Source organism: Polypterus senegalus, chromosome 10 (assembly GCF_016835505.1).
Source record: "Polypterus senegalus isolate Bchr_013 chromosome 10, ASM1683550v1, whole genome shotgun sequence".
Lineage (NCBI taxonomy): Eukaryota > Metazoa > Chordata > Cladistia > Polypteriformes > Polypteridae > Polypterus > Polypterus senegalus.
This window is the reverse complement of record NC_053163.1, coordinates 176,438,624-176,465,752: the sequence shown is the minus strand read 5'-3', so window position 1 is coordinate 176,465,752 and position 27,129 is coordinate 176,438,624. Positions and strand designations below refer to the sequence as shown.

At 40.7% G+C, this 27,129-nt stretch overlaps 1 protein-coding gene across 8 annotated transcripts in view; it reads right to left on the bottom strand.

Moving 5' to 3' along the window:
- Positions 1–27,129, bottom strand: part of lrrc7 (leucine rich repeat containing 7) — a 495,776-nt gene that overhangs the window by 189,760 nt on the left and 278,887 nt on the right. For all 8 annotated transcript variants that reach the window (XM_039767825.1, XM_039767819.1, XM_039767821.1 and 5 more), the window contains exon 6: positions 8,691–8,780. In XM_039767825.1, the coding sequence (XP_039623759.1) occupies positions 8,691–8,780 (90 nt within the window). The remainder of the gene's footprint in view (positions 1–8,690; positions 8,781–27,129) is intronic.

Sequence of the window (27,129 nt, the reverse complement as noted above, 5' to 3'; positions counted from 1 at the left end):
TCCATGTACGCACTCAGTATTTGGCTGGGGCTCCTTTTGCATGAATCAGTGCAGTGTGGCATGGTGACGATCAGCCTGTGGCACCGCTGTGGTGTTATGGAAGCCCAGGAAGCTTTGATCGCAGCCTTCAGCTCGTCTGTATTGTTGTCTCTGATGTCTCTCATCTTCCTCTTGATAGATTCTCTGTGGGGTTTAGGTCAGGCAAGTTTGCTGGCCAATCAAGCACAGTGATACCATGGTCATTAAACCAGGTACTGGTAGTGTGGGCAGGTGCCAAGTCCTGCTGGAAATTGAAATCAGCATCTCCATAACGCTTGTCAGCAGAGGGAGGCATGAAGTGCTCTAAAACTTCCTGGTAGACGGCTGTGCTGACTTTGGACTTGATAAAACACAGTGGACCAACACCATCAGATAACATGGCTCCCCAAATCATCATCACCGATAGTGGAAACTTCACACTGGAGCTCTAGCAACTTGGATTCTGTGCCTCTCCACTCTTCTTCCAGACTCTGAGACCTTGATTTCCAAATGAAATGCAAAATTGACTTTCATCTGAAAAGATGACCTTGGACTACTGAGCAACAGTCCAGTCCGTTGTCTCTTTAGCCCAGGTAAGATGCTTCTGACGTTGTCTCTGGTTCAGGAGTGGCTTGACACAAGGAATGCTGTGACAGTTGTAGCCCACGTCCCCGATACACACGTCTGTGTGGTGGCTCTTGAAGCACTGACTCCAGCTGCAGTCCACTCCTTGGTAATCTCCTCCAAATTCTTGAATGGGCTGTGCTTCACAATCCTCTCAAGGCTGCAGTTATCATTGTTGCTTGTGCACCTTTTTCTGCTGTCACATTCTTTCCTTCCACTCAACTTTCCATTAATATGCTTGGATACAGAACTCTGTCAATCAGCCATTTTCTTTAGCAATGACCTTTTGGCTTCCCCTCCTTGTGGAGGGAGGGTGTCAATGACGGTCTTCAGGACAACTGTCGAGTCAGCAGTCTTCCCGATGATTGTGTGGCCTACTGAACCAAACTGAGAGACCTTTAAAGGTTCAGGACCCCTTTGAAGGTGTTTTGGGTTAATTAGCTGAGTGAAGTGGGACACCAGGGGTCTACAATATGGAACTTTTTCACAATATTCTAATTTTCTGAGATGCTGAATTTTGGGTTTTCATTAGCTATAAGTTATTATCAGCAAAATGAAAAGAAATAAACACTTGAAATATATCACTCTCTGTGTAATCTACTCTCTGTATTTTAAATCCTAAGCCTAAAAGTGCAACGATTTTATGCAATGACTTTATGTGAGCTGCACGGTGGCGCGGTGGTAGCACTGCTGCCTCGCAGTTAGGAAGCCTGGGTTCGCATCCCGGGTCCTCCCTGCGTGGAGTTTGCATGTTCTCCCCGTGTCTGCGTGGGTTTCCTCCCACAGTCCAAAGACATGCAGTATTGGTGATTGTAAATTGGGCTTGGTGTTTGTGTGTGTCCTGTGGTGGGTTGAGACCCTGCCTGGGATTGGCTCCAGCGTGATCCTGTGTTCGGATTCAGCGGGTTGGAAAATGGATGGATGGATTTTATGTCACGCTTTAAATCAGGCTTATTTTGAAACCTACATAAATATGTTTGGTATCATTCTTTTCAGAATTTATCAAACTTTAATGTGATGTTGTTAGATTTTCAGATTCTTATTCCGTTTTTAAATTATAAACTAAAAAATATCAAGAACTCACGTCCCGCGAGACAAGACTTTGAGCCAAAAGATTTAACCACGCCCAGGGCCGGAAATAAAAGTCAAAGAGTAGGACAGCTGCTGTACAGACCTTTACATGTTACAGATGCAGATCACATGGCACAGCAGCAGCAGCAGAAAGCCACCAGCTGATTGAGCAAAGAGGAGGTAAAAAAAAATGTGTCAATTTGTTTCCCATTGTATCACCGTTTAAGAGGGGGTTTTTGAGGAGCGACTGCATCTCCATGGGGTGCATTCAGCCCCCCTCTTCACATCTGGCCACAACTGGGGGTTGGGCGCCGAAGGTGCCGGGGGGCTTGCCCCCCTAGTGAATGTATAATATATGACTTTCACTTTTTGAATTAAAACTACTGAAATAAATTAACTTTTTGATTATATTCTAATTTATTGAGATGCACCTGTATTGTATTCATTTGATCTACATCTGTTTCAGCCTATTCTGGCATTTTAATAATTTTGTATCCGATATAAACACCACTTTTCCACAATCCATATGCCTTCAATGTGCAGTAATCTACATGGGAAAAACGTACTTTAATGTGACGAAGCCCACCATCCCCACCTCTAAGCTTTATTAAGACATTAAGGGGGATTAGTCTTTGCCTCAATCGAAGCTTCACAGGGCATCTTGTCTTCACAGGGGACAAATTACTTTGACATAATTGGTTGGCGTGCCACACCAGGGAGGCTGGAGTTAGATTGGGTGGTGGGGATGGGGGTGGAAGTTTGGAGTCATCCATTATTTGATTCAGGACCATTTTGAACCAAGCTGGTATTGATAATGAAGTCAAAATTACTGATCCAACACTACTGCCTAGTGGTGAATTATTTTATCAAACAGCTCAGAGTCCACTGAAGAAGAATACAGGTCAGGTCAGTTTGGAGAGCATGCACTGGTACAGCTTGTTGGCGCAACTACCACACAACAAAACAGCTCAGGGTCCAGGGCAGACATACGGTCCACTCCCACCCTCCGGAAATTACCCTCTATCTACTGCAGCCAGGTGTTACATGGGAGCCCCCTTGCCCTGATCTAGCCATTCAGGTCCTCAACAGTGAAGTTCTGTGAGCCGGACCACCCTCAGGGAATTGCACCACATGGCTGTAGTGTCGTAACTGACTCTCCCTCACAATGCAGGTAATGTGCCTCATTCAGGACTCCATAAGCAACCACTCATTCGACACAAAGTCAAATCAGCGGTACCCATGGATTCTCCAAAGAGACACAATACCGATGGAGTCCAGTCTTCGTCTCAGGTCAAAATACGTTTTGTCAAAATGGTAAGAAAAGATAACCTTCAGCTGAGTCCATTTTCTCCAGATGCTTTTCCTTGTTCTGGGTTATTGGCGCCACAATCTAGACTAGTAAGGGTTGAGAGAAAGCAGAGCAAGCCACACTACAGTGATATCCTTAATGAAAACCTACTCCAGAGTGCCCTGGACCTCAGATTAGGGCAAAAGGTTCACCTTCCAACAGGACAGTGACCCTAAGCACACAGGTAAGACAGCACAAGAATGGCTTAGGGGCACCTTTATGAATGTCACTGTATTGCCTGCTCAGAGCCCAGACTTGAACCCAATTGAACTGAAATTAGCTGTCCATTGACGATTCCCAATCCAACCTGACAGAGCTTGAGAAGATCTGCAAAGCAGAATGGAAGATAATCCCCAAATCCAGGTGTATGAAACTTGTCGCCTTAAACCCATAAAGAGTCCATGCTGAAATCACTGAGTTAATGGTGGGTGCCTTTCCTAATCAGGTCCAACCAAATGAATTAACTACAGGTGGACAGGTCCTTAACAGAGAAGGAAATTGAGCTTGTCGTTAGAAGGTGAGATTTTGGGAAAGGCTCAGCTTTGTCAAAAAGTTTATTGTAGCCAGAGAATAGGGGAGTGCGTTCAAAGGAGGTCCTATGCAGCCATGAGGGATTGGTTCCAGGAACTGCCCAGGATATACTGTACAAAAATTCACAGATGCTCAAGTCCTTTATAACAAAATGCAGTGGCCTCCCATATATTTTAAATCACTTATAACACAATACAAATGCTATGTCAAAAGTTGTTATACTGCATTGTTTAGGGTTGTGGCAGGCCGCTGGCATCCATGCCCAGCCGGGATACCCCTGCACACTATATTCAGGGGGAACAGCCCTGGACAGTGCAATACCTCCCCCTGGACGCTAGATGGCCGTCCCCCTGGGGTGGAGCAGTGCCTCGGTTTCCCACAGGGCACCCTGGGAATTGGAGTTGGCTGCATCCCTGTTGGGTCTCGCGGGCACCGCCAGGGGGTGCTGTGTTTGGGACTCCTGAGCCTGTGTGGGCAGCATATTAATCACACCCGGAAGTGCAGCCGGAACTCGGTGATCAGGCACCTGGAGCACTTCCGGGTGAACTATAAAAGGTGCCAGCACCCACCACTCAGTGGCCAGAGTCGGATGAAGGAGGACAAGGTTGCCTGGGAGGAGTGGTGGTGCCGAGAGGAAGAGAAAAGTGCTTTTGTGCTTTGTTACTTGTGTGCTTGGGACTGTGTTGTGGCAGGAGGGATTACGGGGAAGACGTGCCCTCCAGCTGAAGAAAAATAAAAGTCTATTTATTTTACACGTGCCTCTCGTGTCCAGTCTGTGTCGGGTCGGGCACTATATACTGTAGCGCTCCATCTTACAGGGTATAATGACTTCAACAAGACAACACGTCACTTTTTAAAAGCTCTAAGATTTTTATTTTCTCTTAGCCACTGAGGGACTGCTTTGACCACTTAATTGCTTTTTAGGAGCCATTTTTTTCCACAGAAACCAGCACACAATGTGACACCAAAGGCCTCACAGCGTCTCAGAGTCAAGATTGCAGACTGAACGGCTTTTGCTTAAAGAAGTGCCTGGATAGCATTTGCCACTGTGAATGAATGCGCCCCTGTCAAAAATAACGGTTTTGTCAGTAGGATTCAAAAGACGAAGTAGGATAGGTGAGCAAGAAAGAGCTTTCCTTTTATAAAGCAGAATGGGGTCAATTGATCTGTTGAGTAGAGAAAGGGTGCTTCATGTGAGCAGAGCTAGCCCACAGAGGAGCAGCGTGGTGGCTCAACAATTGGTCTGCTATATCATTTCAGCCATTTTATTGAACTACTATGGTGGAAGGCAACACCAAGGCATCTCTACAGATTCCTTCACATAGATAGATAGATAGATAGATAGATAGATAGATAGATAGATAGATAGATAGATAGATAGATAGATAGATAGATAGATAGATAGATAGATAGATAGATAGATGGTCTTTGTGTTGAGCATTTTGTTCCAGGTGAGGGTGGCAAGTTAGGTGTCCTGTCACAAGAGGCAAATTCATGCATATGAACTTTTGGGATAAATAACAAGATAGACAGACTTGTAAATTACATTACTACACACTCTCTAGGGTTTCTGCAATAAATCAATTTTCCCATGTAATTCTACCAAAGAACTATAAACTCACAGTGATTCTAGTCCAATTTGTATTGCAGTATAATGTTGAAAAGCATCCCCTATTACTGAAACGATCTCGGCATTTATTTCACCCATTTCATAAAATTGTCTGTCACACAATGGAGGTCATGACATCCATTCTGACTCTCCGATGCCCTTATTACTCTTCAAAGAGAAAATGAGGTGTAGCACTGATCTCAAAGTTGACAATCACTCTTAGCAGGCAATAAAAGGCAAATGAATCATTCTTTAGAAGATCAGGATTGGCATGCATTTCTTTTTGAATCGCCGGCTAATAGACTATCCTGGGTAATTCACCTCATTAACTAGCATTGTGATGTTCTGTCTTTCTCTTCAGCCTGCACAGTCTCTCACACTTAAAAACAATTGGGGATAGGCTGGAGGAACAAAACATTTGTCTAAGTTATTTCAGGTCATGGTGATTTATTTTTTTACTGCACTTTCTGGAAATTGACTTTGTGTTTTTCATTCTTATAGTCATAAAGTGGCAACAGAATTTTATGGTGATGAAGCTGGTATATACAGTAAAAAAAACTTTAGTGTTAAATAAACACTGAAAGTGTATAATTGAGCCCAATATTCTGTAACACTTTAGTTTAGGTACTGTAAAAATGCATCTAATACTCATTTATTATTATGTAACAAGACCTTAACAAACACTTCTTTGGGTCTTCATAACATTTACAAAGCATCAGTTAAGTGTTTATTCATCTCTGCAATGTGACCTGTTCACAAAATGTCACTTTGGAGTGGTCTGAGGTGGCTTAACAAGGACACATCTCTCGTGATTTTCCAACATTTGTCTGTCTGCTTTTCGTGAGAGAACTGCTTAACGGATTGAGATCGGGTTCTTTTCTATAATTTGCTTGAACATTCCAGTTGATTTTGCGACTTCTCTCATCTTGCTAAGTATCATAGTTCGCTCGCAGGAGTGATTTATTCACGCTAATCCGAGACAGTGGTTGCGGGACGAGGGGAGGGGGAAGCCTGACATCAGGAGCCATACCTGTTTGTTTATTGATTTTTTTCACTACCAACCGGACGAAGCCGTGGGGGATAGCTAGTATTTAGTATAAGTTCTGCGAGTCATTTTACCATCGTGCCACACAACACAGTGATGAATAACCAGTCTACTGATGTTTTGTAAGTGTTAAGGTCTTGTTACAGAACTAAAATCTGGAATAGCCTGTCAATAGGAATTCGCCAGGCTGATACAGTGGAGCAGTTTAAAAAACGGCTAAAAACACATTACTTTAACATGGCCTTTCTATAACTTCAATTTAACTTAATTTAACTTAATCCTGATACTCTATATGTTCAATTTCCTCATAATAACTATTCATGGTGGCTCTAAAATCCGTACTGACCCCTACTCTCTTTTTTTGTTTCTTTTTCCGGTTTTCTTTGTGGTGGTGGCCTGCGCCACCACCACCCACTCAAAGCTTCATGATGCTCCAACAATGATGGATGGATTAAAAGGCAGAACTCTACGTGACCATCATCATCATCAAGCCCTTCCGTGAGAACCCTAAATCCAAAGAGGACTGTTTCATTTATGTTAGGTAGAATGCCCAGAGGGGACTGGGCGGTCTCATGGCCTGGAATCCCTACAGATTTTATTTTTCTTCAGCCGTCTGGAGTTTTTTTTGTTTTTTCTGTCCCCCCTGGCCATTGAACCTTACTCTTATTTGATGTTAATTAATGTTGATTAATTTTGTTTTCTTATTGTGTCTTTTATTTTTCTATTCTTTATTATGTAAAGCACTTTGAGCTACTGTTTGTATGAAAATGTGATATATAAATAAATGTTGTTGTTGTTGTTACAGAAGAGTCAATGAGTAACAGATGGATTTCTGCAGTACCTAAAGTGTTACCCAACATACAGGGTGAGCCAAAAAGAAGTACCAAGTTTCAAATGTTTATTCTACAAAATCACTACAAGATAAAATAAATTTCATTACGACACAAGAAAGGATATACAAAATGGATTTTTTTCACTGTGTTTTAAAAATGATGTTTTCAAGGCAGTGGCCATCATAAGCGATACACTCTTCAAAACGATTTCTGAACGCTCACATGACTCGTTTGGTCATTTTAAGGGGAATAGCAGCAATTTTGTGGTGAACAGAGTCTTTGAGGCCTTCAAGGTTTTGAGGTCGTTGTGTGTATACCTTTGACGTGAGAGACCTCCACAAGAAGAAATCGCACAGAGCGAAGTCAGGTGAACGTGAAGGCCACCCGATATCACCACGCAGGGAGATCAGCTTCCCTGGAAACATCTCCTGCAATGTTTGCATGGATCTCCACGCCGTTGCTCCATCCTGTTGTCATCAGGCATCCACTACATCTATTTCTTCCAGTTGGGGCTGCAAAAAGTTCTCTAATATTTCAATGTAATATTCTGAATGACAGGGACCTTTGCTGCCCCCTCCTTAAAAAAGTAAAGGCCTACAATGCCAAATTCTACAACGGTGCACCAAACTGTTAACATGCTCACTGAGCAGGGGTCCCTGATGAAGTTCACGAGGTTGGTTTCAGCCCAAAAGCAAAAGTTTTGCTTATTTACGCAACCATTCAAATGGAAATGTACCTCGTCGCTGCACATAAAGATGGCATCTTGAGGAACGGTTTGCAGAATGTTCGTGCACAACTCTCTATGGCTCTCTCAGTCTCTCACAGTAAGTTCCTGCACTACCTTCATTTTGTATGGATGGGAATTAAGGTCCTCATGCAAAATACTCCACAAAGACACATTGGCATTTAAATATAATTTAAAAATCTCTTTGAACCTAACTATTACCTAACTGGTAAAGGATGTATTTCGCCAAGTTGTTTTTTTGCCGAATTGTCTTTCACAGAGGTGTCTTTCACCAAGTTGTCTTTTCGTCGGTTTGTCTTTCGCTGAGTTCTCTTTTCGCCGGGTTGTCTTTCACCTAGTTGTCTTTTCGCCGAGTTGATTGTCACCTAGCTGCCACTGGACCCATTTGAATTGGTGTTTTTATGTATTATCGCTACCTCACAGAGTTCAACTCTCTGTAGGTTTAAAATCTGGACAGAGGTGAAGCTTTTCCTAACCCTAAATCTGCTAGCAGGTAAAGCAGTCTTAAATGAGACTTTAAATAAATGAATAACATAACATGACATTCACAAGATCTGTTCATTCATATAGGGCCAATTTGTACTCGCGAATCAACCTAAGCATTATAATCTGTAATATCAAATACCTGAACTAAGGTTATTCTATTTTATTTTCATCCCCAATGAAACTGGCAAATACTCTTAAGTAATGGTGCCACAAGTCCTAATTTGTAACTTGCATAGCATGTGTTAAAAGACGATTCCCAGGCACCTCTTGCCACAGCATCAATGTAAGAAAAGGTACTAAAGGAACCATCATAAAAATAAAGCAAGTAGAAATTTCCAAGCAAAAGCAAAGACATAATGAACATAAACCTCTGCCAATACCTTCCAAAGTTGGCAGGAAGATACTCCAGAAAGGCATCGTTTAAGTATAGCTGTGTCAGATTTAGCAGCTGAGTGAAGCCATCCGGCAGCCTGCAAAACAAAAATAAAAGGTTACATTCACGGTAAACGTTGCCATGGAAATACAATGAAAGAATATAGCCAGCCATTGTAAGAACACCACTCTAAGTAATTAATGAAAATGTAAAAGATTTTTCAACAAAGGATAGAGACGCGCATGAATACTTCCTCGAGCTTGGAGTGCCATCTTCGATTTAATTTCCAAAGAGAAAATAAAAGCTGCAAGAATGTGGCATACTACTTATAAAACCTCCATCCAGGATTGGCCACTGACTAAATAACATAACAGGTCCTTCACATGGCCTACTCACCTATATATTAGCAAATGACTGAAATAAATCTTTGCATCACAAAGCTGACTAAACAACAAATGGTGATAGAGTAGCATATAGTGAGCACCTTTCATCAAATAACCATCACCAGTTGGTTTATTATTTTATTACAGATTTCTTATTTTGTTTATTGGTTAGTGAATGAACAACAGGGAGAGTGACATTGCAGAACAAAAGTAGGAGAGAGCATCGGCCTTGGTGCTTTCTTGCAATATAATTGGCACAGTCACAGCTTGCATTGAGAATGAATAGTTTCAATCAGCTAAGGATGTAGGAAGCAAACAATGGAGGTCAGCTTGTTTGCCTCTTTGTGTTAGTATTTCATGACCCTTACGTTCTGTAGAAACACTCCTGCAGAAAGGAAAATATTTGGGCACTCACGGACAATTTATCCCACTGCTGAGAGTTATATTCAAACGGTAAAATTCTTCTATGGATTCTAAATATGCCGAACAACACCGTGTTGACTTTGCTTTTACTGCAACCTTTTGTAAAAGCTGTTCTACAGTATGTCTGAGCTTTAATCAATGTGTCTGGGAGACAATCTCGGGGCTCATCAGATGGTAATTCCACCCTGGGTCAAGGGAGGGCACTGTCACTTAATACCTCTCCTTTCCATTTGCCTTCAGAATGGATAATTGATGGCAAGAGGAGAAGCAGCATCACTTCTAGATCCAGCAACTCAACCTGACAAGAAGCCATCTTTAAAGAGCCACCACCATCACAGCAGGTTAGTCAATGGACTCACATCTAGAATCGCAACAGTATTATTGGCCGAATTATTGTCGGAAAATATTATCTTGATACCTTCAGTTATACTGTCAGGGACTCATATTTTGAATATAGTTTGCTTCTGTTGGGATGTTTCATACCCTTAGGTATCCATTGGGTTCATTTATTTTAGATGTAGTTTTAATTTTGATTTGTGATTTGGATCATTATATCACCACCATTCTGATGGTGCTATTATTGATTACTGTTTCTAGAATCATCCCGGAGTGGCCGTGTGTAATAAGAAGGTTATTTGTGCCAATTTAATTTGTGAAAATTATTTTACAAAGCCTTACAATTCAGCTGAGAGAAAGAAACAGCCAGAGATGGACAAATGACAGTTGTAATTCATGTAAGATTGGCAGAGGGTGTGTGTGAGGGACACACAAGCAGGTTATTTTTAAAAAGTGCTGATATCTGTGTGGTTGAACAAACCCAGAGTCTAGGATAAATGATGAGAATAGGTGAAGGTATTTATAACCAGATAATACTCTGGTAGTTACCCGTGCCTGACATGAATGTGAGGATTTATCATGATTGAGGATCCAGCACGACGTCAGAAGCGACCTAGGTCGATGACATTCCTTCCACTTAACTGAGATGTCCTTCTGCTTCTCTCTGGTTTAAACAGGTATTTATATGATCCATATATATAAAATTAAATGTCTGCCTGTCTGTGTCTGTCTATATGTCTGGCCGCTTTTCACAGGAGAACTACTTAACAGATTTGGGTCTTGTTTTTTTCTATAATTTGCTTGAACATTCTGGTTGATTTTGCAATTTCTGTCATTGGGCTAAGTAAAATCGCAGCAGCGATTTATTCACGCTAATCTGAGACAGAAGTTGTGGGCCAAGGGGAGGGGAAAGCATGACATCAGGAGTGAGGTGCCGTGCGGGACCCCCCTCACTCACACGCCTGCTTCTGTTTGAATTTGTCTACCTCTGGCCATGTTTTAGAGTGTACCTTGCCTCCGCTTAGCTAGTCTTTACTGATTTCTAAAGTTTGTATTGTTTCACTACTACGCGGGCAGAGCTGCGGGGGACAGCTAGTATATATATATATATATATATATATATATATATATATATATATATATATATATATATATATACGGTCCTCCCTGCGTGGAGTTTGCATGTTCTCCTCGTGTCTGCGTGGGTTTCCTCCGGGTACTCCGGTTTCTTCCCACAGTCCAAAGACATGCTGGTTGGGTGGATTGCCGATTCTAAATTGTCCGTAGTGTGTGGGTGTGTGTGCCCTGCGGTGGGTTGGCGCCCTGCCCGGGATTGGTTCCTGCCTTGCACCCTGTGATGGTTGGGATTGGCTCCAGCAGACCCCCGTGACCCTGTGTTCGGATTCAACGGGTTAGAAAATGGATGGATGGATGGATATATATATATATATATATGTGTGGAAGTGCAAGGCTACAGCTTGAAGCTCAAAGAGCCGGCAAGGATGCCCCAAGTTAACAAGTTGGAAGAAGAAAGAAGTACGAGGCTACAGCATGAAGCTGAAAGAAAGTGACTCCGCCACTAAAGTGAAACTGCTGAGGAAAGATAAACGAGATAGAAAGTTGCTTAGCCACTGACCACAGACTTTGCATTTCAATTTTATTTCTGACTAGCAAAATACCCGCGCTTCGCAGCGGAGAAGTAGTGTGTTAAAGAAGCAATGAAAAAGAAAAGGAAACATTTTGAAAATAACGTAACATGATTGTCAATGTAATTGTTTTGTCACTGTTGTGAGTGATGAGTGTTGTTGTCATATATATATATATATATTTACACACACACACAAACATATATATATACATATCTATACATATACACATATATACATACATATATATCTACATATACACATACATATACATACACACACATATATACACACAAATACATATATATATATATACATACACACACACATATATAAACATATATATACATATACATACATATCTACATATATACACACACAGCTATTTCGTATCAGTGCAATACGCTGTTTGTTAAAACGGATAACTCCCGCTCTTACGTGCAAGTCTGCGTGGATATTATGAACTATCGTATTTGTTCAAGTTCTATTTAAATTTTAAATAGAAGGAATTTTTATTTAGTCGACAGAAATATCTTTGGTAGGAATGGTAAAAACAGACAGGAATATTATTCCTGAATAAATCAACTCAAACCTTAAACAACTTATAATATTTTGCTCTCCATAAAAATATATCCTGTCTAAATTATACAAGTTAGAAATAAAGTAAACGTTAAAAGAACAAACATTCAAATTTCTTTACTCTTATGTAATTTTATATAAAAAATAAACTTAGATTTTAAATATCCCAAAAGATTTTGCTCTCCATAAAAATATATCCTGTCAAAATTATACAAATTCAAATATGAACATGCTGCATAACAAAACCTGGAAATATAAATAAAATGTGTTCCTTTCAGCAATAACAAATCAAATCATTCAGTTGTCTTTGCTCATATGTCATTTTAGAGCTGGACGCCTGGCATCTTTTTTTGGCTAAAGGTTCGTTTCTGTTTGCTGTGAGGTTCTGTGTTGTGGAGATTCTCAGGATGGATTGCAGGTGCTCATCAGTGAGGCGACTCCTGTGTGCTGTTTTGTTAGTCTTTATCACTGAGAAGAGCTTCTCACACAGATATGTGCTACCAAACATGCACAAGGTTCGAGCCGCATGTAGACGGACTTTTTGTTCTTCAAAGTCACCAAAGCGCCGTGCAAACTCAGTGCGCCAGTTTATCAGCAAAGTGCGATTTGGGAACACCGTAGTGACGACTTGGTTTAACATTACTTGGCAACAGGGAAAGTGGGGCAAGTGCACTGGTGCATTTGTGTCTCCCATAAAAGCAGCTTCACTTGAAATCACTTTGTGATTGTGCACGGGTAAAACGTCCGCTGAAGTGTCAGGTTCTTATTTAATTATTCTGCTTTCTGTATCTTCTGCATTGCATTCAGGTTACCCTGATGTTTTGTCTCATAGTGCCGTCTTAGATTAAATTCTGTAATTACAGCCACATTAGCTCCACAAATGAGACACACGGGTTCAGTAAACATATACTCAGCCTCCCATCGGTTTTAAAGGCTCTATTTTCAGAATGAACTTTTCTCTCAGCATCGTGTGAGCTAGCTTCGCAATAACTTGCAGCATCATAAGGTAGACTTGATTAACGCGGTAAGTGTTCGGCAAGGCAGCTGAAGCGCTGCATTATGGGATCTGTAGTTTATTGTGTTACCAGCGCTTCATATACCTGGGCCATTAATAACAATAATACAGTATATAAAATGATCTCGGGCGGATATAATTACACGCTGGCGGATGTGGCCCGCCCTTGAGTTTGACACATATGGACTAAATAGAACTTGAAAAGATATATTTTTGAAATGTGATCGCAATTCAGATAGAGTTGACGCCAAGACTACAGCCTGCATGCCTCAATGAGTCATCCTCCCTCGCTCTTACTTTTTACCGCTCATCTAATGAATACACTGAGTATGGCTTTACCAAAACAATCATTGATGGCTAATAAAGTATCCATTATTCGAGTATGTAGATCGGGATATATATATACATATATATATACCCGTATCGCAGCGAGAGTAGTGTGTTAAAAAGCTAGAAAAGAAAAGGGAACATTTTAAAAATAACGTAACATGACTGTCAATATACAGTATTTGTTTTGTGAGTGTTACTGAGTGTTGCTGTCATCAAGGATTTGATTATCATTATTTCTTTCAATCAGGTTCGTATTTGTAGGATGTGTTGTGTTCAAGTTACATTCCGTGTTTGTCAATCGCTGTAAAGATGACAGGTTTCATTCATCGATTCGTTTCTTACTGCATCAATAAACAGCTCGCCTTCTTCTTTATCTGAGACCTGACACACTGCATGCACGGGTTTTTTACACTGTCTTCCTTTAGCGGACATTGACTTTTTCCAACGTGTGCTTTGTTTCCGCAGTAGCTGGATTTATGAATATGCTTATCAGACGCTTCATATTTTTTGCTGCCTTTTCAATTGTGTAATTCGGTTTTTGTTCAGAGCTCTTTGGAACTGTTGCCTTTTATCTGTGCACTGTGTCAGTTCACGTGAGCCGCTCGGTGTACATGCATCGAAGGTTCCCAGCTGTGCTGGTGCCATCTCTGCTATGTCCATGGCTGTATTTAATGTTACCTTAGTCCTGGCACTTAAAACTTTCTCTCGCAGTTTCGCTGAGTTTGTGTCAAACACCACCCTGACCATCTCATCTTCCTCTGCATAAGCACAGTCCTTCACCCGTGAATATTTAGTGGAGTTTGCTATTGGATTGCCGCTGACGGACGGCCTTATATGGGCAGGCACTAAATTACAAACGCCAGCGGCAGCCTGTCTATGAACTTAATTTAAAGTGTAGATTTACATCGTGTTTTGTTTCCGAAGTAGCAGAACTCATGAACATGGTTGTATATGTCACTCGCTCGCTTCTTATTGTTTCGCTGCCTTCTCAATTATATAATGCATGTTTTCTTCAGCGCTTTTGGAGGTCTTCCTGGTTTTCTATGTACTGCGTGATTACGTGAGGCGTGATGATGTCACACGAAACTCCGCCCCACGGCATTCAAGCTCATCTCCATTACAGTAAATGGAGAAAACAGCTTCCAGTTATGACCATTACGCGTAGAATTTCGATATAAAACCTGCCCAACTTTTGTAAGGAAGCTGTAAGGAATGAACCTGCCAAATTTCAGCCTTCCACCCACACGGGAATTTGGAGAATTAGTGATGAGTGAGTGAGTGAGTCAGTGAGTGAGTGAGTCAGTGAGTGAGTGAGTGAGTGAGGGCTTTGCCTTTTATTAGTATAGATGATTTCAATAGTTTCTAGGAGCCCGGCTTTTTACAGCACGGGCTTACACAGCCAGTATATATATATATACAGTATATATATATATATATATATATATATATATATATATATATATATATATATATACAGTATATATATATATATATATTTACACTATTATATATTACCAGTAACGATATACTGCATGATAACATGCAGTGAATACACTTGACTTGATCATTCCTAGTTCTCATCCTCTTTCTCTGTACGTTTGCCATTCATTTGCTCAGAGGTTGATGCGGTTGCTGCTTCCTGAGCAGCTCTTCTTTTCTCCACCCTAGCAGCCCGCTGTTTCTCTTGTTTTGTCGGCATCTTTTTGCATTAAAACTGATCAAGTTAGTTTTTGTGTTGCAATTGCTTAGTACGTTTTCTTTCATTTTTCACTTAACCTGGCACTAAAGTCTTCAATCTGCCTCAAGAATGATTAAAGATATGAAGAGGTAGAGGAAGTGATGGTGAAGATGGTAGGGAATGAGAACAGCGCCGATACGCATGCGCCGCACGGCCACACTGCTGCACGCTGCCGAGAGTTGATTCTACAATAAAATAAAAAAAAGTAAAAAGAGTAATAAAAATCATCACCCCGAAAGCGAATAGTAGACGTCACATAGTATATGTGTACCAAATTTCAAGTCAATAGATGAAACGACTTGCGAGCTATAGGTGATTTAAAATTCCGGACAGACAAACGAACAGCCATGGTAAGGTATTATATACAGGTAAGAAGATAACTGGATTTTATTAACTAAGATACACCATAATTGTGTTATTTCTTCTCATAATCTCATAAATCTTTCACCATCTAATCTTGTGTTTATTATCAGCATAAATCCTTTACCTGACCTTTGTTGCTCCACTTCTGAATTAGCTGCATATTATAATAAGACATCTATTTTATTGTCTAGACACTCTTGCTTCTATTAAAATCTTGTCTGTTTCATTTAATCATGGCGTACCCTGGCATATGGCAGAGCTATGCTGTATGAAAGCTCCTGGGTGTTGTCTGAAACGTACATCTCCAAAAGAAGCATATGCTGACCATCTTATTAAATATAAAGAAGCTCTACCAGCTGCAAGATGCTCTCCTTGTCTCTCCATCACATGTGCAAGACATGGGAATCATAAAAATTATTTAATAGTTCACAAGCTTTTGAGGCCTTTACATCATTTTCCTTTTAGTATAACTTCACAGGTTCCTTGCGTTTTTTTGTTTCCAATCCAGTGCTGATGCCATTTCCCAACACCTTGACACCACACCATCACCTACACTCCCATCTCAGACGAGCACTTTTTCCATATCATAACACATTTCTCAGATTCTTTTGTAGCTAAAGATCATTTAGCATCTTAGCTGATCCATTAACCTCCTCATCTGTTTCTGAACTTGACCCTATTTCTGCTCTGTGATCAAAACCTGCCTACATTTCCTCATTCCTCTTTCTACTGGTATTACAAACTTTTCCTTTTCCTATGGTGTTTGTCCAGATTATCTTAGAATTACTACTGTTACCTCTGTTATTCATTATATGGGTAGTCATTACAACGAGTTCAACAACTATTTGCAATCTTCACTGTTTGCCAAAATTTTATAAGTTGCGTCAGGCACACAGAGAATAAGGAGCAACTACAAGGCTATGATAAAGAAGGGCAATATCACTTCCGAGAGGTAGAGGGCACTGTTGGTAATTCCTTGCCTTGTTTTTGCCCCCAGAATAGACCTGCCACAAGAGTATTGATGTCACACCCTCTACCATCAAACCAGAGGTTCTGCTCCTTCCGCCACAGACAGGTGTGATGGATGGCGGAGACACACTGAAGTTCAGCTCAGGATGAACCTCTGTCTATTTCACTGGCAGGGACGCCGAGATGGATGGAGACTGCATGATCCCCCAACAGACTGGGTGGTGGCATTCCTGGCCCAGTGTGCCAATTCCTGCACCCACAGGGCATGCTGGGAGTTGCAGTCCCTGGTGCAGCACCACTGACTTCCGTGGAGTTGCAAGGGAGAGTCTTCCCAAATTTTTGAGGCTCTCGTCTGACCCAGGAATGCTTCCTGCTTATGGTGTCCTGATACTGGAAATGCTCCTGGGTCTGGCATAAAAGGGACCACCTCCATTCACTCAGGGAATTGAAGCTGAGGGGAAGGAGACAACACTCGCCTGGAGGGGTAAAAAAAAGGAGTAGAAAAGGAAGGTAGGATGGACTGTATTGTTGTGATTGGGGTAAACAAGACCTGTGGAAAGGTACTTTGTTTAATAAAAGAACCGGGACTATGTGTATGTGTTCAATTGTGCATGGAGATTTGAAATTCAGTCTGCCACCTAGTGGCCACACAGGGTATAAAAAAAATCAACACTGGTAGACGGCTTTCATTGTGGAAGCGATTTTTATTATTTATTATAAATATATAATATTACAAGTTTAGGACTATTTGTACTGCAATAAATATTTGAAAACTCTTCAGTCTGGTTGCCATTCCAGACACAGTACAGAAATAGTCTCGGTAAGAATCACAAACGATCTTCTTCCTACTGCTCATTCTGGACTAGTCCATTGCTAATTCTTCTGGACCTTAGTGGAGCCTTTTCCATTCCTCACATGCTAGCATTTAAATGTCTCTCTGCTTTGGCACTGCCTATACTTGGGTGTCATTCAGACTAACAGATTTCGATTTATCCAACTGAAACACTGATATTCTCATTATATTTGCTACTGTAGGACCCTTACTCTTTATCACTTAATGCCCTACATCACTTCTACATCACGACACAGAGCATTGAGTGTGTGGCAATTTCTCATGAAAAAGGGGATGACAACGGTTCCCAAAAAATGGACCATGCACCCTGTGATTTTTTTCTTATTTTCGAGATTGATGAGGGACCTTAAAGGAAAGCGCTTTCAGGATTTAGAGGAGGTCAAGAAGCAAACAACAGAGGGACTGAAGATTTGCAAGAGTTTCAGAACAGTTTTGAACAATGGAAAAAGCGGTGGGACAAGTGTATTGTGTCTCAGGGAGAGCATTTTGAGGGTGATTACATTTTGGAAATGTTCAGAGAAATATACGATTTTAAAAGAGAGAAATTCTCGTTATTTTTGGGTCTCCCTACAGTAAAGTAGCTTGTGTATCTGATGTCTTACATAGCACGACAGAATGGAAAACAGAAAAAGAAAGCGCAAGATCTTGGTTGAACTTGCCATGCCTGGGAAGCCTTCACACAGCATCGGCTCTGTCAGGCAGCACGTTATTAGCGGTCAGAAAATGGAGTGAGCTGGTGGTACTTTAAAAGATGAAACTGTGTTGGAAAGTCATCAAGGAGTTCTGTGATCTGACATCCTGAAGTGAAGAGATTAGCCATGGTAGTCATCAAGTTTGACATCTCCTCTGACTAGAAGTTGTGTACTACAACTATGTGCCACCTGCTTTACATTTTCCTCCTGGTCCAATAATGCATCACCATGCCATAGAGTAGCATATAGTGAGAACCTATCATCAAATAACCATCACCAGTTGGTTTATTATTTTATTACAGTTTTCTTATTTTGTTTATTGGTCAGTGAATGAACAACAGGGAGAGTGACATTGCAGAACAAAAGTAGGAGAGAGCATCGGCCTTGGTGCTTTTTTGCAATATAATTGGCACAGTCACAGCTTGCATTGAGAATGAATAGTTTCAATCAGCTAAGGATGTAGGAAGTAAACAATGGAGGTCAGCTTGTTTGTCTCTTTGTGTTAGTATTTCATGACCCTTACGTTCTGTAGAAACATACTTATGCTGATGATATAAATGAAATGTGAAGTGAGAGAGCCAACAGAAGACCAACTAAGTCCGGGCTTGAAACTCCATCCAGCTGCTTAATGAGGTGCCATGGAAGAAATACAGGAAAAAAAAAGAAGAACACACTAGACACAGTAACAAAAGATGAAATGTTAACCGGAATGGGAGACGCACTGGAGCTAGTGGATCTTTTCATAATACGCTACCGTGGCTGTCCGTTTGTCTGTCCAGGATTTTAAATCACCTTTAGCTCGCAAACTGCTTGACCAATTGACCTGAAATGTGGTACACATATACTACGTGATGTCTACTGTCTGCTTTCGGGGTGATGATTGACCTCCAAGGTTATTCCTCTTTTAATTTGTATTTTTTTTCATTGTAGAATCAACTCTCTGCAGCATCCGGCAAGTGGCCGTGTGGCGCATGCGTACAGGCACCGTTCTCATTCTCTACCACCTTCGCCATCACTTCCCCTACCTCTTCATATCTTAAATCATTCTTGAGGCAGACTGAAGACTTAAGTGCCAGCTTAAGTGAAAAATGAAGGAAAATGTACTAATTAATTGCAACACAAACACGGACTGAATCAGTTTTAACATGAAAAGATGCTGACGAAACAAGAGAAGAAGTGGGCCGCTAGGGTGGAGAATAGAAGAGCTGCTCAGGAAGCGGCAAACACATCAACCTCTGAGCAAACAAATGCTAAACGTACAGAGAAAGACAGAAGATGAATACTAGGAATGGTCAAGTCAATTGTATTTACTGCACGATATCATGCAGTGCGCCGTTACTGGTTGCATCATGTATTTTGATGGGGACTGGAAGGGAATTGCTGTTAGGTTTATAATAAAGTTTTTTTTTTAACAATTCCAGGAGTTGTTGTGCTTCCCCATTAAGGAGATTGATATTTTGATAACTGTTTTTAAATTGCCCTTTAAGAATTAGTATTGACTAATTGACGAAAGAAGCAACTTTCTTTAAGTAGGCCACAGTAATTTCCTTCATTCCCCCGTACTTTAGGTATTCCTTTACCTTTGGTTAAGTTTTATTGTAGGACACTGAGGTATGCCTCAAACCAGTTTGCCAAGGGGGATTATGGGCAGAACATACACACAGCAAGGAAGGCCATAAACTGCCTGGCTGGCAGAGACAGGTTACAACTGAACAAAACGACTGAGCACTTTCATTGGTGAATGGCCTAGGAAGGAACAAGTAGACTCATTCTATTGGTCATTGGAATTGGATTGTATCTGAAATAGGATTGGATGAAACAAAAGAAGTTGGACCAGTATAAAGCAAGGGTCACCCTCACTCTCAGACCCTTCTCTCTTCTCCTCACTCTCTCTCTCACCATCTGGATGTTATGTCTAGAAGTTCCAAAGCCAGTGTATTCCCAAAGTTGCAAAAGCACTTTCAAGAATGACAACTAGAAGGGGGATATATTGCCAAACTCCAGCTACATAAACTCAGAAACTTTATAAAAAGAAAAAGGTTTTATTCTTTACACAGTGAACCACAATAGTGCACAATGACAAAATGGAGCTGCCTAAAACACAAGGAAATCCAATGTTAACATCGAATACAGAAAGCCCAAGAATAGTCAAAAACTGATTGAAAGGTCAAAAAATCAAAAAAAGCACAAAACAAAACAAAAACACTGAAAAAACTCCACAGCATATTCAACATGAACCACCAGGAAATATGGGATAAACTCTGAGGGCAGTTCCTGGTAGTGCTTGGCAAGTGGTCCGGCCACTTGGGGAACCACCCACAAAATACCCAGAACACAACACCGACACTGACAAACAAAAATAATGTCAACATAGATACATAACTCAAATATACACAAAAAGTGTATAAAGCATAGATTTGAGCCCCTGCCAGGGGACAAACTCGGGCTGAAACATGACACTGTGCATGGAAGATGACCACCTCTCTCACTTGCTATTTCTCTATGATGAAGACAACTCAGCCTTGGCAGCCATATTGAGACAAGCATGTGGCCCCTGTTTCAATACTCCATTCAAAGGCAATGTGGTAGTAAAGGCCAAGCTAGACTGAAGATAAGCCAAGAGCCGCCTGTGGACACAAGATGTGCTGCTGCTGTTTAGGCTGTAATGATATTTTTTTATAATACTCACTTGATTTTGATTAATAATTGGGGTATATTATCTATAATACAATCTATAATTTAAAATGTAGCTCTATCCTCTTTGTTCTTTCACACTATCAAATTAATTGCCTGTAGTTTTAGATAAAGATGTGAGGAAGAGAGGAAGGGTTGAAGTACAGAACCTGACCACAGAGGGGTAAATGCATGGGATTAGCTGAATTTTGGTAAAGTCTACACAATAAAGAGCATGAAGGGGAACATAGGGTCACATAGTACCCTATCCGACAAATCACAACCTCGTACATTATTGGACAGTGGTACAATTTTCGTAATTTTGGCTCTGTACACTACCACAATGGATTTGAAACAAAGAAATCAAGATGTGATTGAAGTGCAGACTTTCAGCTTTAATTCAAGGGGTTTAACAATAATATTGTATGAGCTGTTTAGTAAAGAAAGGGATTTTTAAACATGGTCCCTCTATTTTCAGGACCTCAAAAGTATTTGAACAAACTAGCATAATCATAAATATAATGATAGTTTTCAATATTTGGTTGAAAATCCTTTACAGTCAATGACTGCCTGAACTTTGAATCCATGGCCATTTCCAAGTGCTGGATTTTCACCCTACTTTTGCCTTGCCAGGTCTTTACTGCAGCTGTCTTCAGCTTACTTCTGCTTGTTTATTGGACTTTATGCCATCAGTTTTGTCTTCAGCAAGTGAACTACACGTCCAGTTGGGTTGAGGTCAGCTGATTGACTTGGCCATTGAAGAAGATTCTACTGCTTTGCCTTGAAATGCACTTGGTTTGCTGTCACAGTATGTTTTGGCTCTTTGTCTATCGTTACTGTGAGCCGTCAGCCTGTGAGTTTTAAAGAATTAGTCTGAATCTGAGAAGACAGTATAGCACCCTGAACACTTCAGAATTCATCCTCCTACTTCTGCCAATAGTCGTATCATCAGTAAACACCAATGACTGACTTCCATTGACAGCCAAGCATGATCATACCATAAAACTTCCTTCACCATGTTTCACAGATGATGTGGTATTCATCGGATCATGTGCCATTTCTTCTCTTCTCCGTACTCTTCTATTTCCAACATTCTGGAAATGATCTTAGTTTTGTTTGTCCAAAGAAAATTGTTCCAGAACTGGACAGGCTTTTAAAAAATGTTTTCTGGTAAAGTCTAACCTGTCCTTCCTGTCCTTGAGGATTTCCAGTGGTTTGCACCTTGTGGTAAACCTTCTGTCTTTACTTTCATGAAGTCTTCTCTTGACTATAGACTTTGGCAATGATAGGTCTACATCCCAGAGAGTGCTCTTGGTTTGGCTAAATGTCATGAAGGGGTTCTTTGTCACCAAGGACAGAATTCTGCAATCAACTAGAACAGTTGTCTTCTGTCGTTTTCCTGACCTTTTGGAGTTGCTGAGCTCACCAGTGTGTTCATTCTCTTTAAGAATCTACCAGACAGCTGATTTCACCACTCCAGGTATTTCTGCTATCTCTCTAAAGGGTTTGTTTTGTTTTCTTTGCCCGTTTTTACTTGCATGGACAGCTCTTTGGACCTCATATTGAGAGATCACAGTGACAGCTTCCAAATGCCAATTCCACACTTGGAAACAACTCCAGACCTTTTACCTGCTTAACAGTTAATGTAATAATGAGGGAACTGCTCCCACCTGGCTATGGAACAGCTTAACAGACAAATGTCCATACAGTTTTGAAGACCCTGGAAATGGGGAGTTTGGCTACAGAAAAATAGCTGTCATTCCTAAATGGCTCATACGATATTTTTGGTAACCTCCTTAAATTAAACCTGAAAGTCAGCACTTCGATCACATAATGATTGCTTTAATTCAAATCCAATGTGGTGGTGTACAGAGCCAAAAATCTAAAAATTGTGTCACTGTCCAAATACATATGGACCTGACTGTATGTTTAGGTTTTATCTTGTAATGGGCCTTGAGTGTCTTCAGAAGCAAAATTAAATAAAATTCATTTTGTAATTGTGATTACTGAGAGGTTCTGCTCTTGTTCAGGATTAATGAGGGTTAGATGCTGTTTTGATTAATATTTACTCTCATGGAGCTCTGCATCATTGAGCCTATTAAATGGAGGCTAGATAACATTTCATTTTTAAAATGTAAACGGCTCCCTTGCTGTGCCCACACATGGGCCGGCTTGGCTCAGTCCTTGTTCTGATTGTTTTCATTTAGAGCTCTTGGCAGCAACAGGGGCAAGGTCATGTGCCAGCCCGCAACAATATAAAGATAGAGACGTAGGTGTGGAGAGACAGATTTGGTGTGGAAGAAAAATCAAGCCTAAAATGGTTGTGCACTTAGAAATAGACAAAGAGATGTTGAGAAACATTTTTGTGAGATATGCCAAGGGTGTAATTGTTTGTGCGTGCCTAACAGGACGAAGAAGAGGGAATCAGAGGTGAAGGATTTAAGTGACACCAGGGAATTCATATTTGTCTTCTTGTTGCTCTAGAAATTCCATAGTCAGCTTGGAAGAAGACCCTTGGGTGCCGGCTAACTACAACAAACTACCCAATCCCCTCATGCTGAAGAGGGTCATGACCATAAAATACATCTCAGCCTATTTTTATATATAGTTGTGATGCCACATAACTACCCAATTCATTCTACATTAGGGGCCCAAATTCTTTATAAAGTTTTCTGGGTTTTATTTTACCTCTGCCTGCAATTATACTGAGTATTGGATGACTGACCTCAGAATACCTACTATACACCGATCAGCCACAACATTCAACCAACTGACAGGTGAATTGACTATCTCATTACATATGGCGCCTGTCATGGGCTGGGATATATTAGGCCGCAAGAGAACAGTCACTTCTTGAAGGGATTGTGGTGGAAGCAGTAAAAAATGGACAAGCGTAAGATGACTAGATGGCTAGATGACTGGGTCAGAGCATCTCCAAAACTGTAGGACTTGCTGGGTATTCCCGGTATGCAGTGATTAGCATCTATCAAAAGTGGTCCAAGGAAGAACAACTAATGTACGAGCTACAGGGTCGTAAGGCTCAATAATACACGTTTGCAGAAATGGCTATTCTGTCTTGTCTGATCCCACAGAAGAGTTATGTAGCATAAATTGCAGAAAAATTGAATGCCAGACATGAGAGAAATGTGTCAGAACATACACAGGGCATTGCAGCTTGCTACGTATGGGGTTATGTAGCTGCAGACCAATCAGAGTGCCCATACTGACCCCTGTACACCAACAAAAGCACCTACAATGAAAATGTAACCATCAGAACTGCACCATGGAGCAATGGAAGAAGGTGATAATGAAATGTTTTTGCTTAGATGATATGGATGGCCGTGTGCATGTGTGTCGTTTACATGGATAAGAGATGACAACAGGAAACACTATAGGAAGAAGGCAAGTCAAAAGAGGCATAGTGATGATCTGGGCAATTTTCTCCTGGCCTTCATAAGCATGTTAGTTCGATACCTTACAACCTACCAAAAGAATGTTGCACACCACGTACACCCTTTCATGGCAATGGTATTTCTTGATTCCCAGTGGCCTCTTTCAACAGGATAATTCACTCTGCCTCACCACAGAAATTGTTCAGCCATGGGTTGAAGAACATGAAAAAGAGTTCAAGATATTCACATAGCCTCCAAATTCCTCAGATCTCAGAACAAAAAAACATCAGTGGATTGTACCAGAAAAACGAGTCCAAGTCATGGAGGCCCCCCACCTTGCAGCTTGCAGGAATTAAAGGAACTGTTGCTAATGACTTAGTGCCAGATACCACTGGACACCTTCTAAGGTCTTGTGGAGTCCATGCCTTGACTTATATAGATCTGTTTTGGTGGCACAAGAAACACTGAACCCAAAGTGTGTGAAGAAAACATGGTAAGGTGAATGCTAATGTGTATCAGAGCCTCCTTCAGCAAAATGCAGTTTCACCCTTGTGGGCATAACCCCATCAGCCAGCCATTTTTGTGCATTACAATAAAGTAATTGTTAGAAGTGGAGAATATCGAAGTGATGAAATGGCCATCCCAGGGTACTGATCTGATTTCGATGAGAATCTCTGGGAGATAACTGGCAACAAAGGTATGGTAAAGAAACCCACTACTGTTATCGAACAGTGGAAGAAACCGGAAGATGAGTGGAAGAAAATCAAGGTGGAGCAGCGCAAGACGTTGGTCACGTCCTGTGGGCACAGATGTGACAAAGTCATTGAAAGCAAAGGGCCTCTACACATCCTATGAAATCTGGAAAGATGTAATCATCAAAAAGGGTTGACCAAATTCATTTTCAGGATTCATTTGCAATACAGTTGTAACTGTTCTCTTAATTTTGATCACTGTATTTTTTCCAAAATTAAATGTTTTTTGTTGAATGACTTTTTTTTGCCTTGGGTTTTTCTAGTAGAATGGTAGTCAGACTTACAATTTTGAGCAGTGACAGTCATCAATATTTGAAAGAAACAATATCTCATAAATTGTTCTCTAATTTTAATTAGTAGTGTAGAGCATCATTAGACTTGTTGTGTGTAGGGAGGAAGGAAGGAGTGCAAGGTAAGATATTTGATTGGCCCAATGTGATGGCATATGAGTGTGGGCATGAGAATGACCTACAATACTTTGGCATCCTATCCAGGACTGTTTTTTGCCACATGCTCATTGCAGCTGGGTAATGAATGCTATGGCCCACTCTTATCCTGAACTAGAATAAGATGATTTAGAAAGTAGATGAATGGTATGATGGAATCATGTGTTTGCACTCCATGCAATCAACTAAATGAAACCCAGCCATCCTTTTTTTTACCACTTATCCAGGTTCAGGTTTGGGGTGGAGGGGGGATGTTAGCAGTCTAAGCAATGATGCTAAGACATCCTTTTTCACCACAACTTTCTCCAGCTCCTCTGGGGGCATACTGAGTCATTCCAAGACTAGCTGTCCTAGCTCTGCCCTGGAGTATCCCCTCAGTTTGACATCCTTGAAACACCTCATTCAGGGAAGCACCTAAGAGGCTACCTCATCAGATGTCCGAACCACCTCAACTGGCTCCTTATGAAGCGGCAGAGTAGTGGTTGCACTTCAGGCAGCTCCATAATGTCTTTGCTCCTCATTCTCCATCCAGTGAGGGAAGTTCATTTCTTCCCATTGTATCCGTGATATAGTTTGCTGTCACTACCTAAAGCTTAAGGCCATAGGTGAGGGTAGAAATGCAGACTAACCAATAAATCAAGAGTTTTGCCTTTCAGCTCAGCTCTCTCTGCACCATGACTAAGTCATACAATGTCTACACAATTGCTAACGTTACTCCGACCAACCAGTCGATTTCTTGCTCCTTTCTTCCTTCACTCATGAACAAGACCCCAAGGTAATAAAACTCCTCTGCCGGAGGTAGAACTTCATCCCTAACCTGAATCGGGCACTACACCCTTTATAGGCTGAGAACCATGACTTCAGCATTAGAGGACACAGTAAGTAACAGGACCAGTAGAATGAAGAAGAAAGCTGAAATAAATGCCAGGCTATACAGTGGGGAAAGCTTTTAGAATAAAAATTTTAAAAATATATATATTAAAATTCTTAATTTTTAATATTCTTAAACTTCTTTAGATGCAATCCACAAAAAAATGAACAAAAATATAGCTGAATTCCTAGATAAAAGAAGAAACATTAATATCGCCAATCTCTGGAAAAGACATGGTCTGGTGGCTTACTTCAAGGTATTCAGTAATCTCAAAGTCGTCAACCTGGTAATTCTAGTGGAATGACTTAATCAAAATAGCAAAATAGACCTGAAGGGCAATATTATAAAATAAGAAGTGAGCTAAACACAGAACTCAAAAAACACTTCCTAATTATTAGCTAACCAAATGAATCTGATGGCCTACATAAAATCCTAATGCTAAAACGTAATTTCAGATTCTTCAGATGATTCTCTTTGATAAGAAAACCAGCCGAACAGCAATGAACATTTGGCTTTTAGAAGACATAATTTAAAAATATTAGAGAATCACCACTAAAATTGTAAACAGAAATCAAAGCTGCCATCAGTTGTAAAGAAAATTCCCAGTGGACTAAAACAGCGTGAAGGAAAATGTTATCTGTGGTTAGCAGTACTACTCAAATAAGCACAAATTATTGCAAATACTGGGAATGTAAGAAACAGAAACTCTAAAACGCGTATAACCATTCAATTCAAGTTTTATACTGGAGCCATAAATACAAAACCACAAAGCCACAGGGGGCCATTTTAGGTTTCCAATCAATCTGGGAGAAAAACAGGAGCATCTGGAGGAAAAAAACAAACAAAACATGCAGATGCAGGGAGAAAGTGCAGACAACACCCAGAGCAGGGCTTTCTAACTCCGGTCCTGGAGCCTCATTTCTAAAACTTTGTATGGATTCAATTGTGAAAATAAGAACATGCAAAAAAATTAACAAAAGAAAAA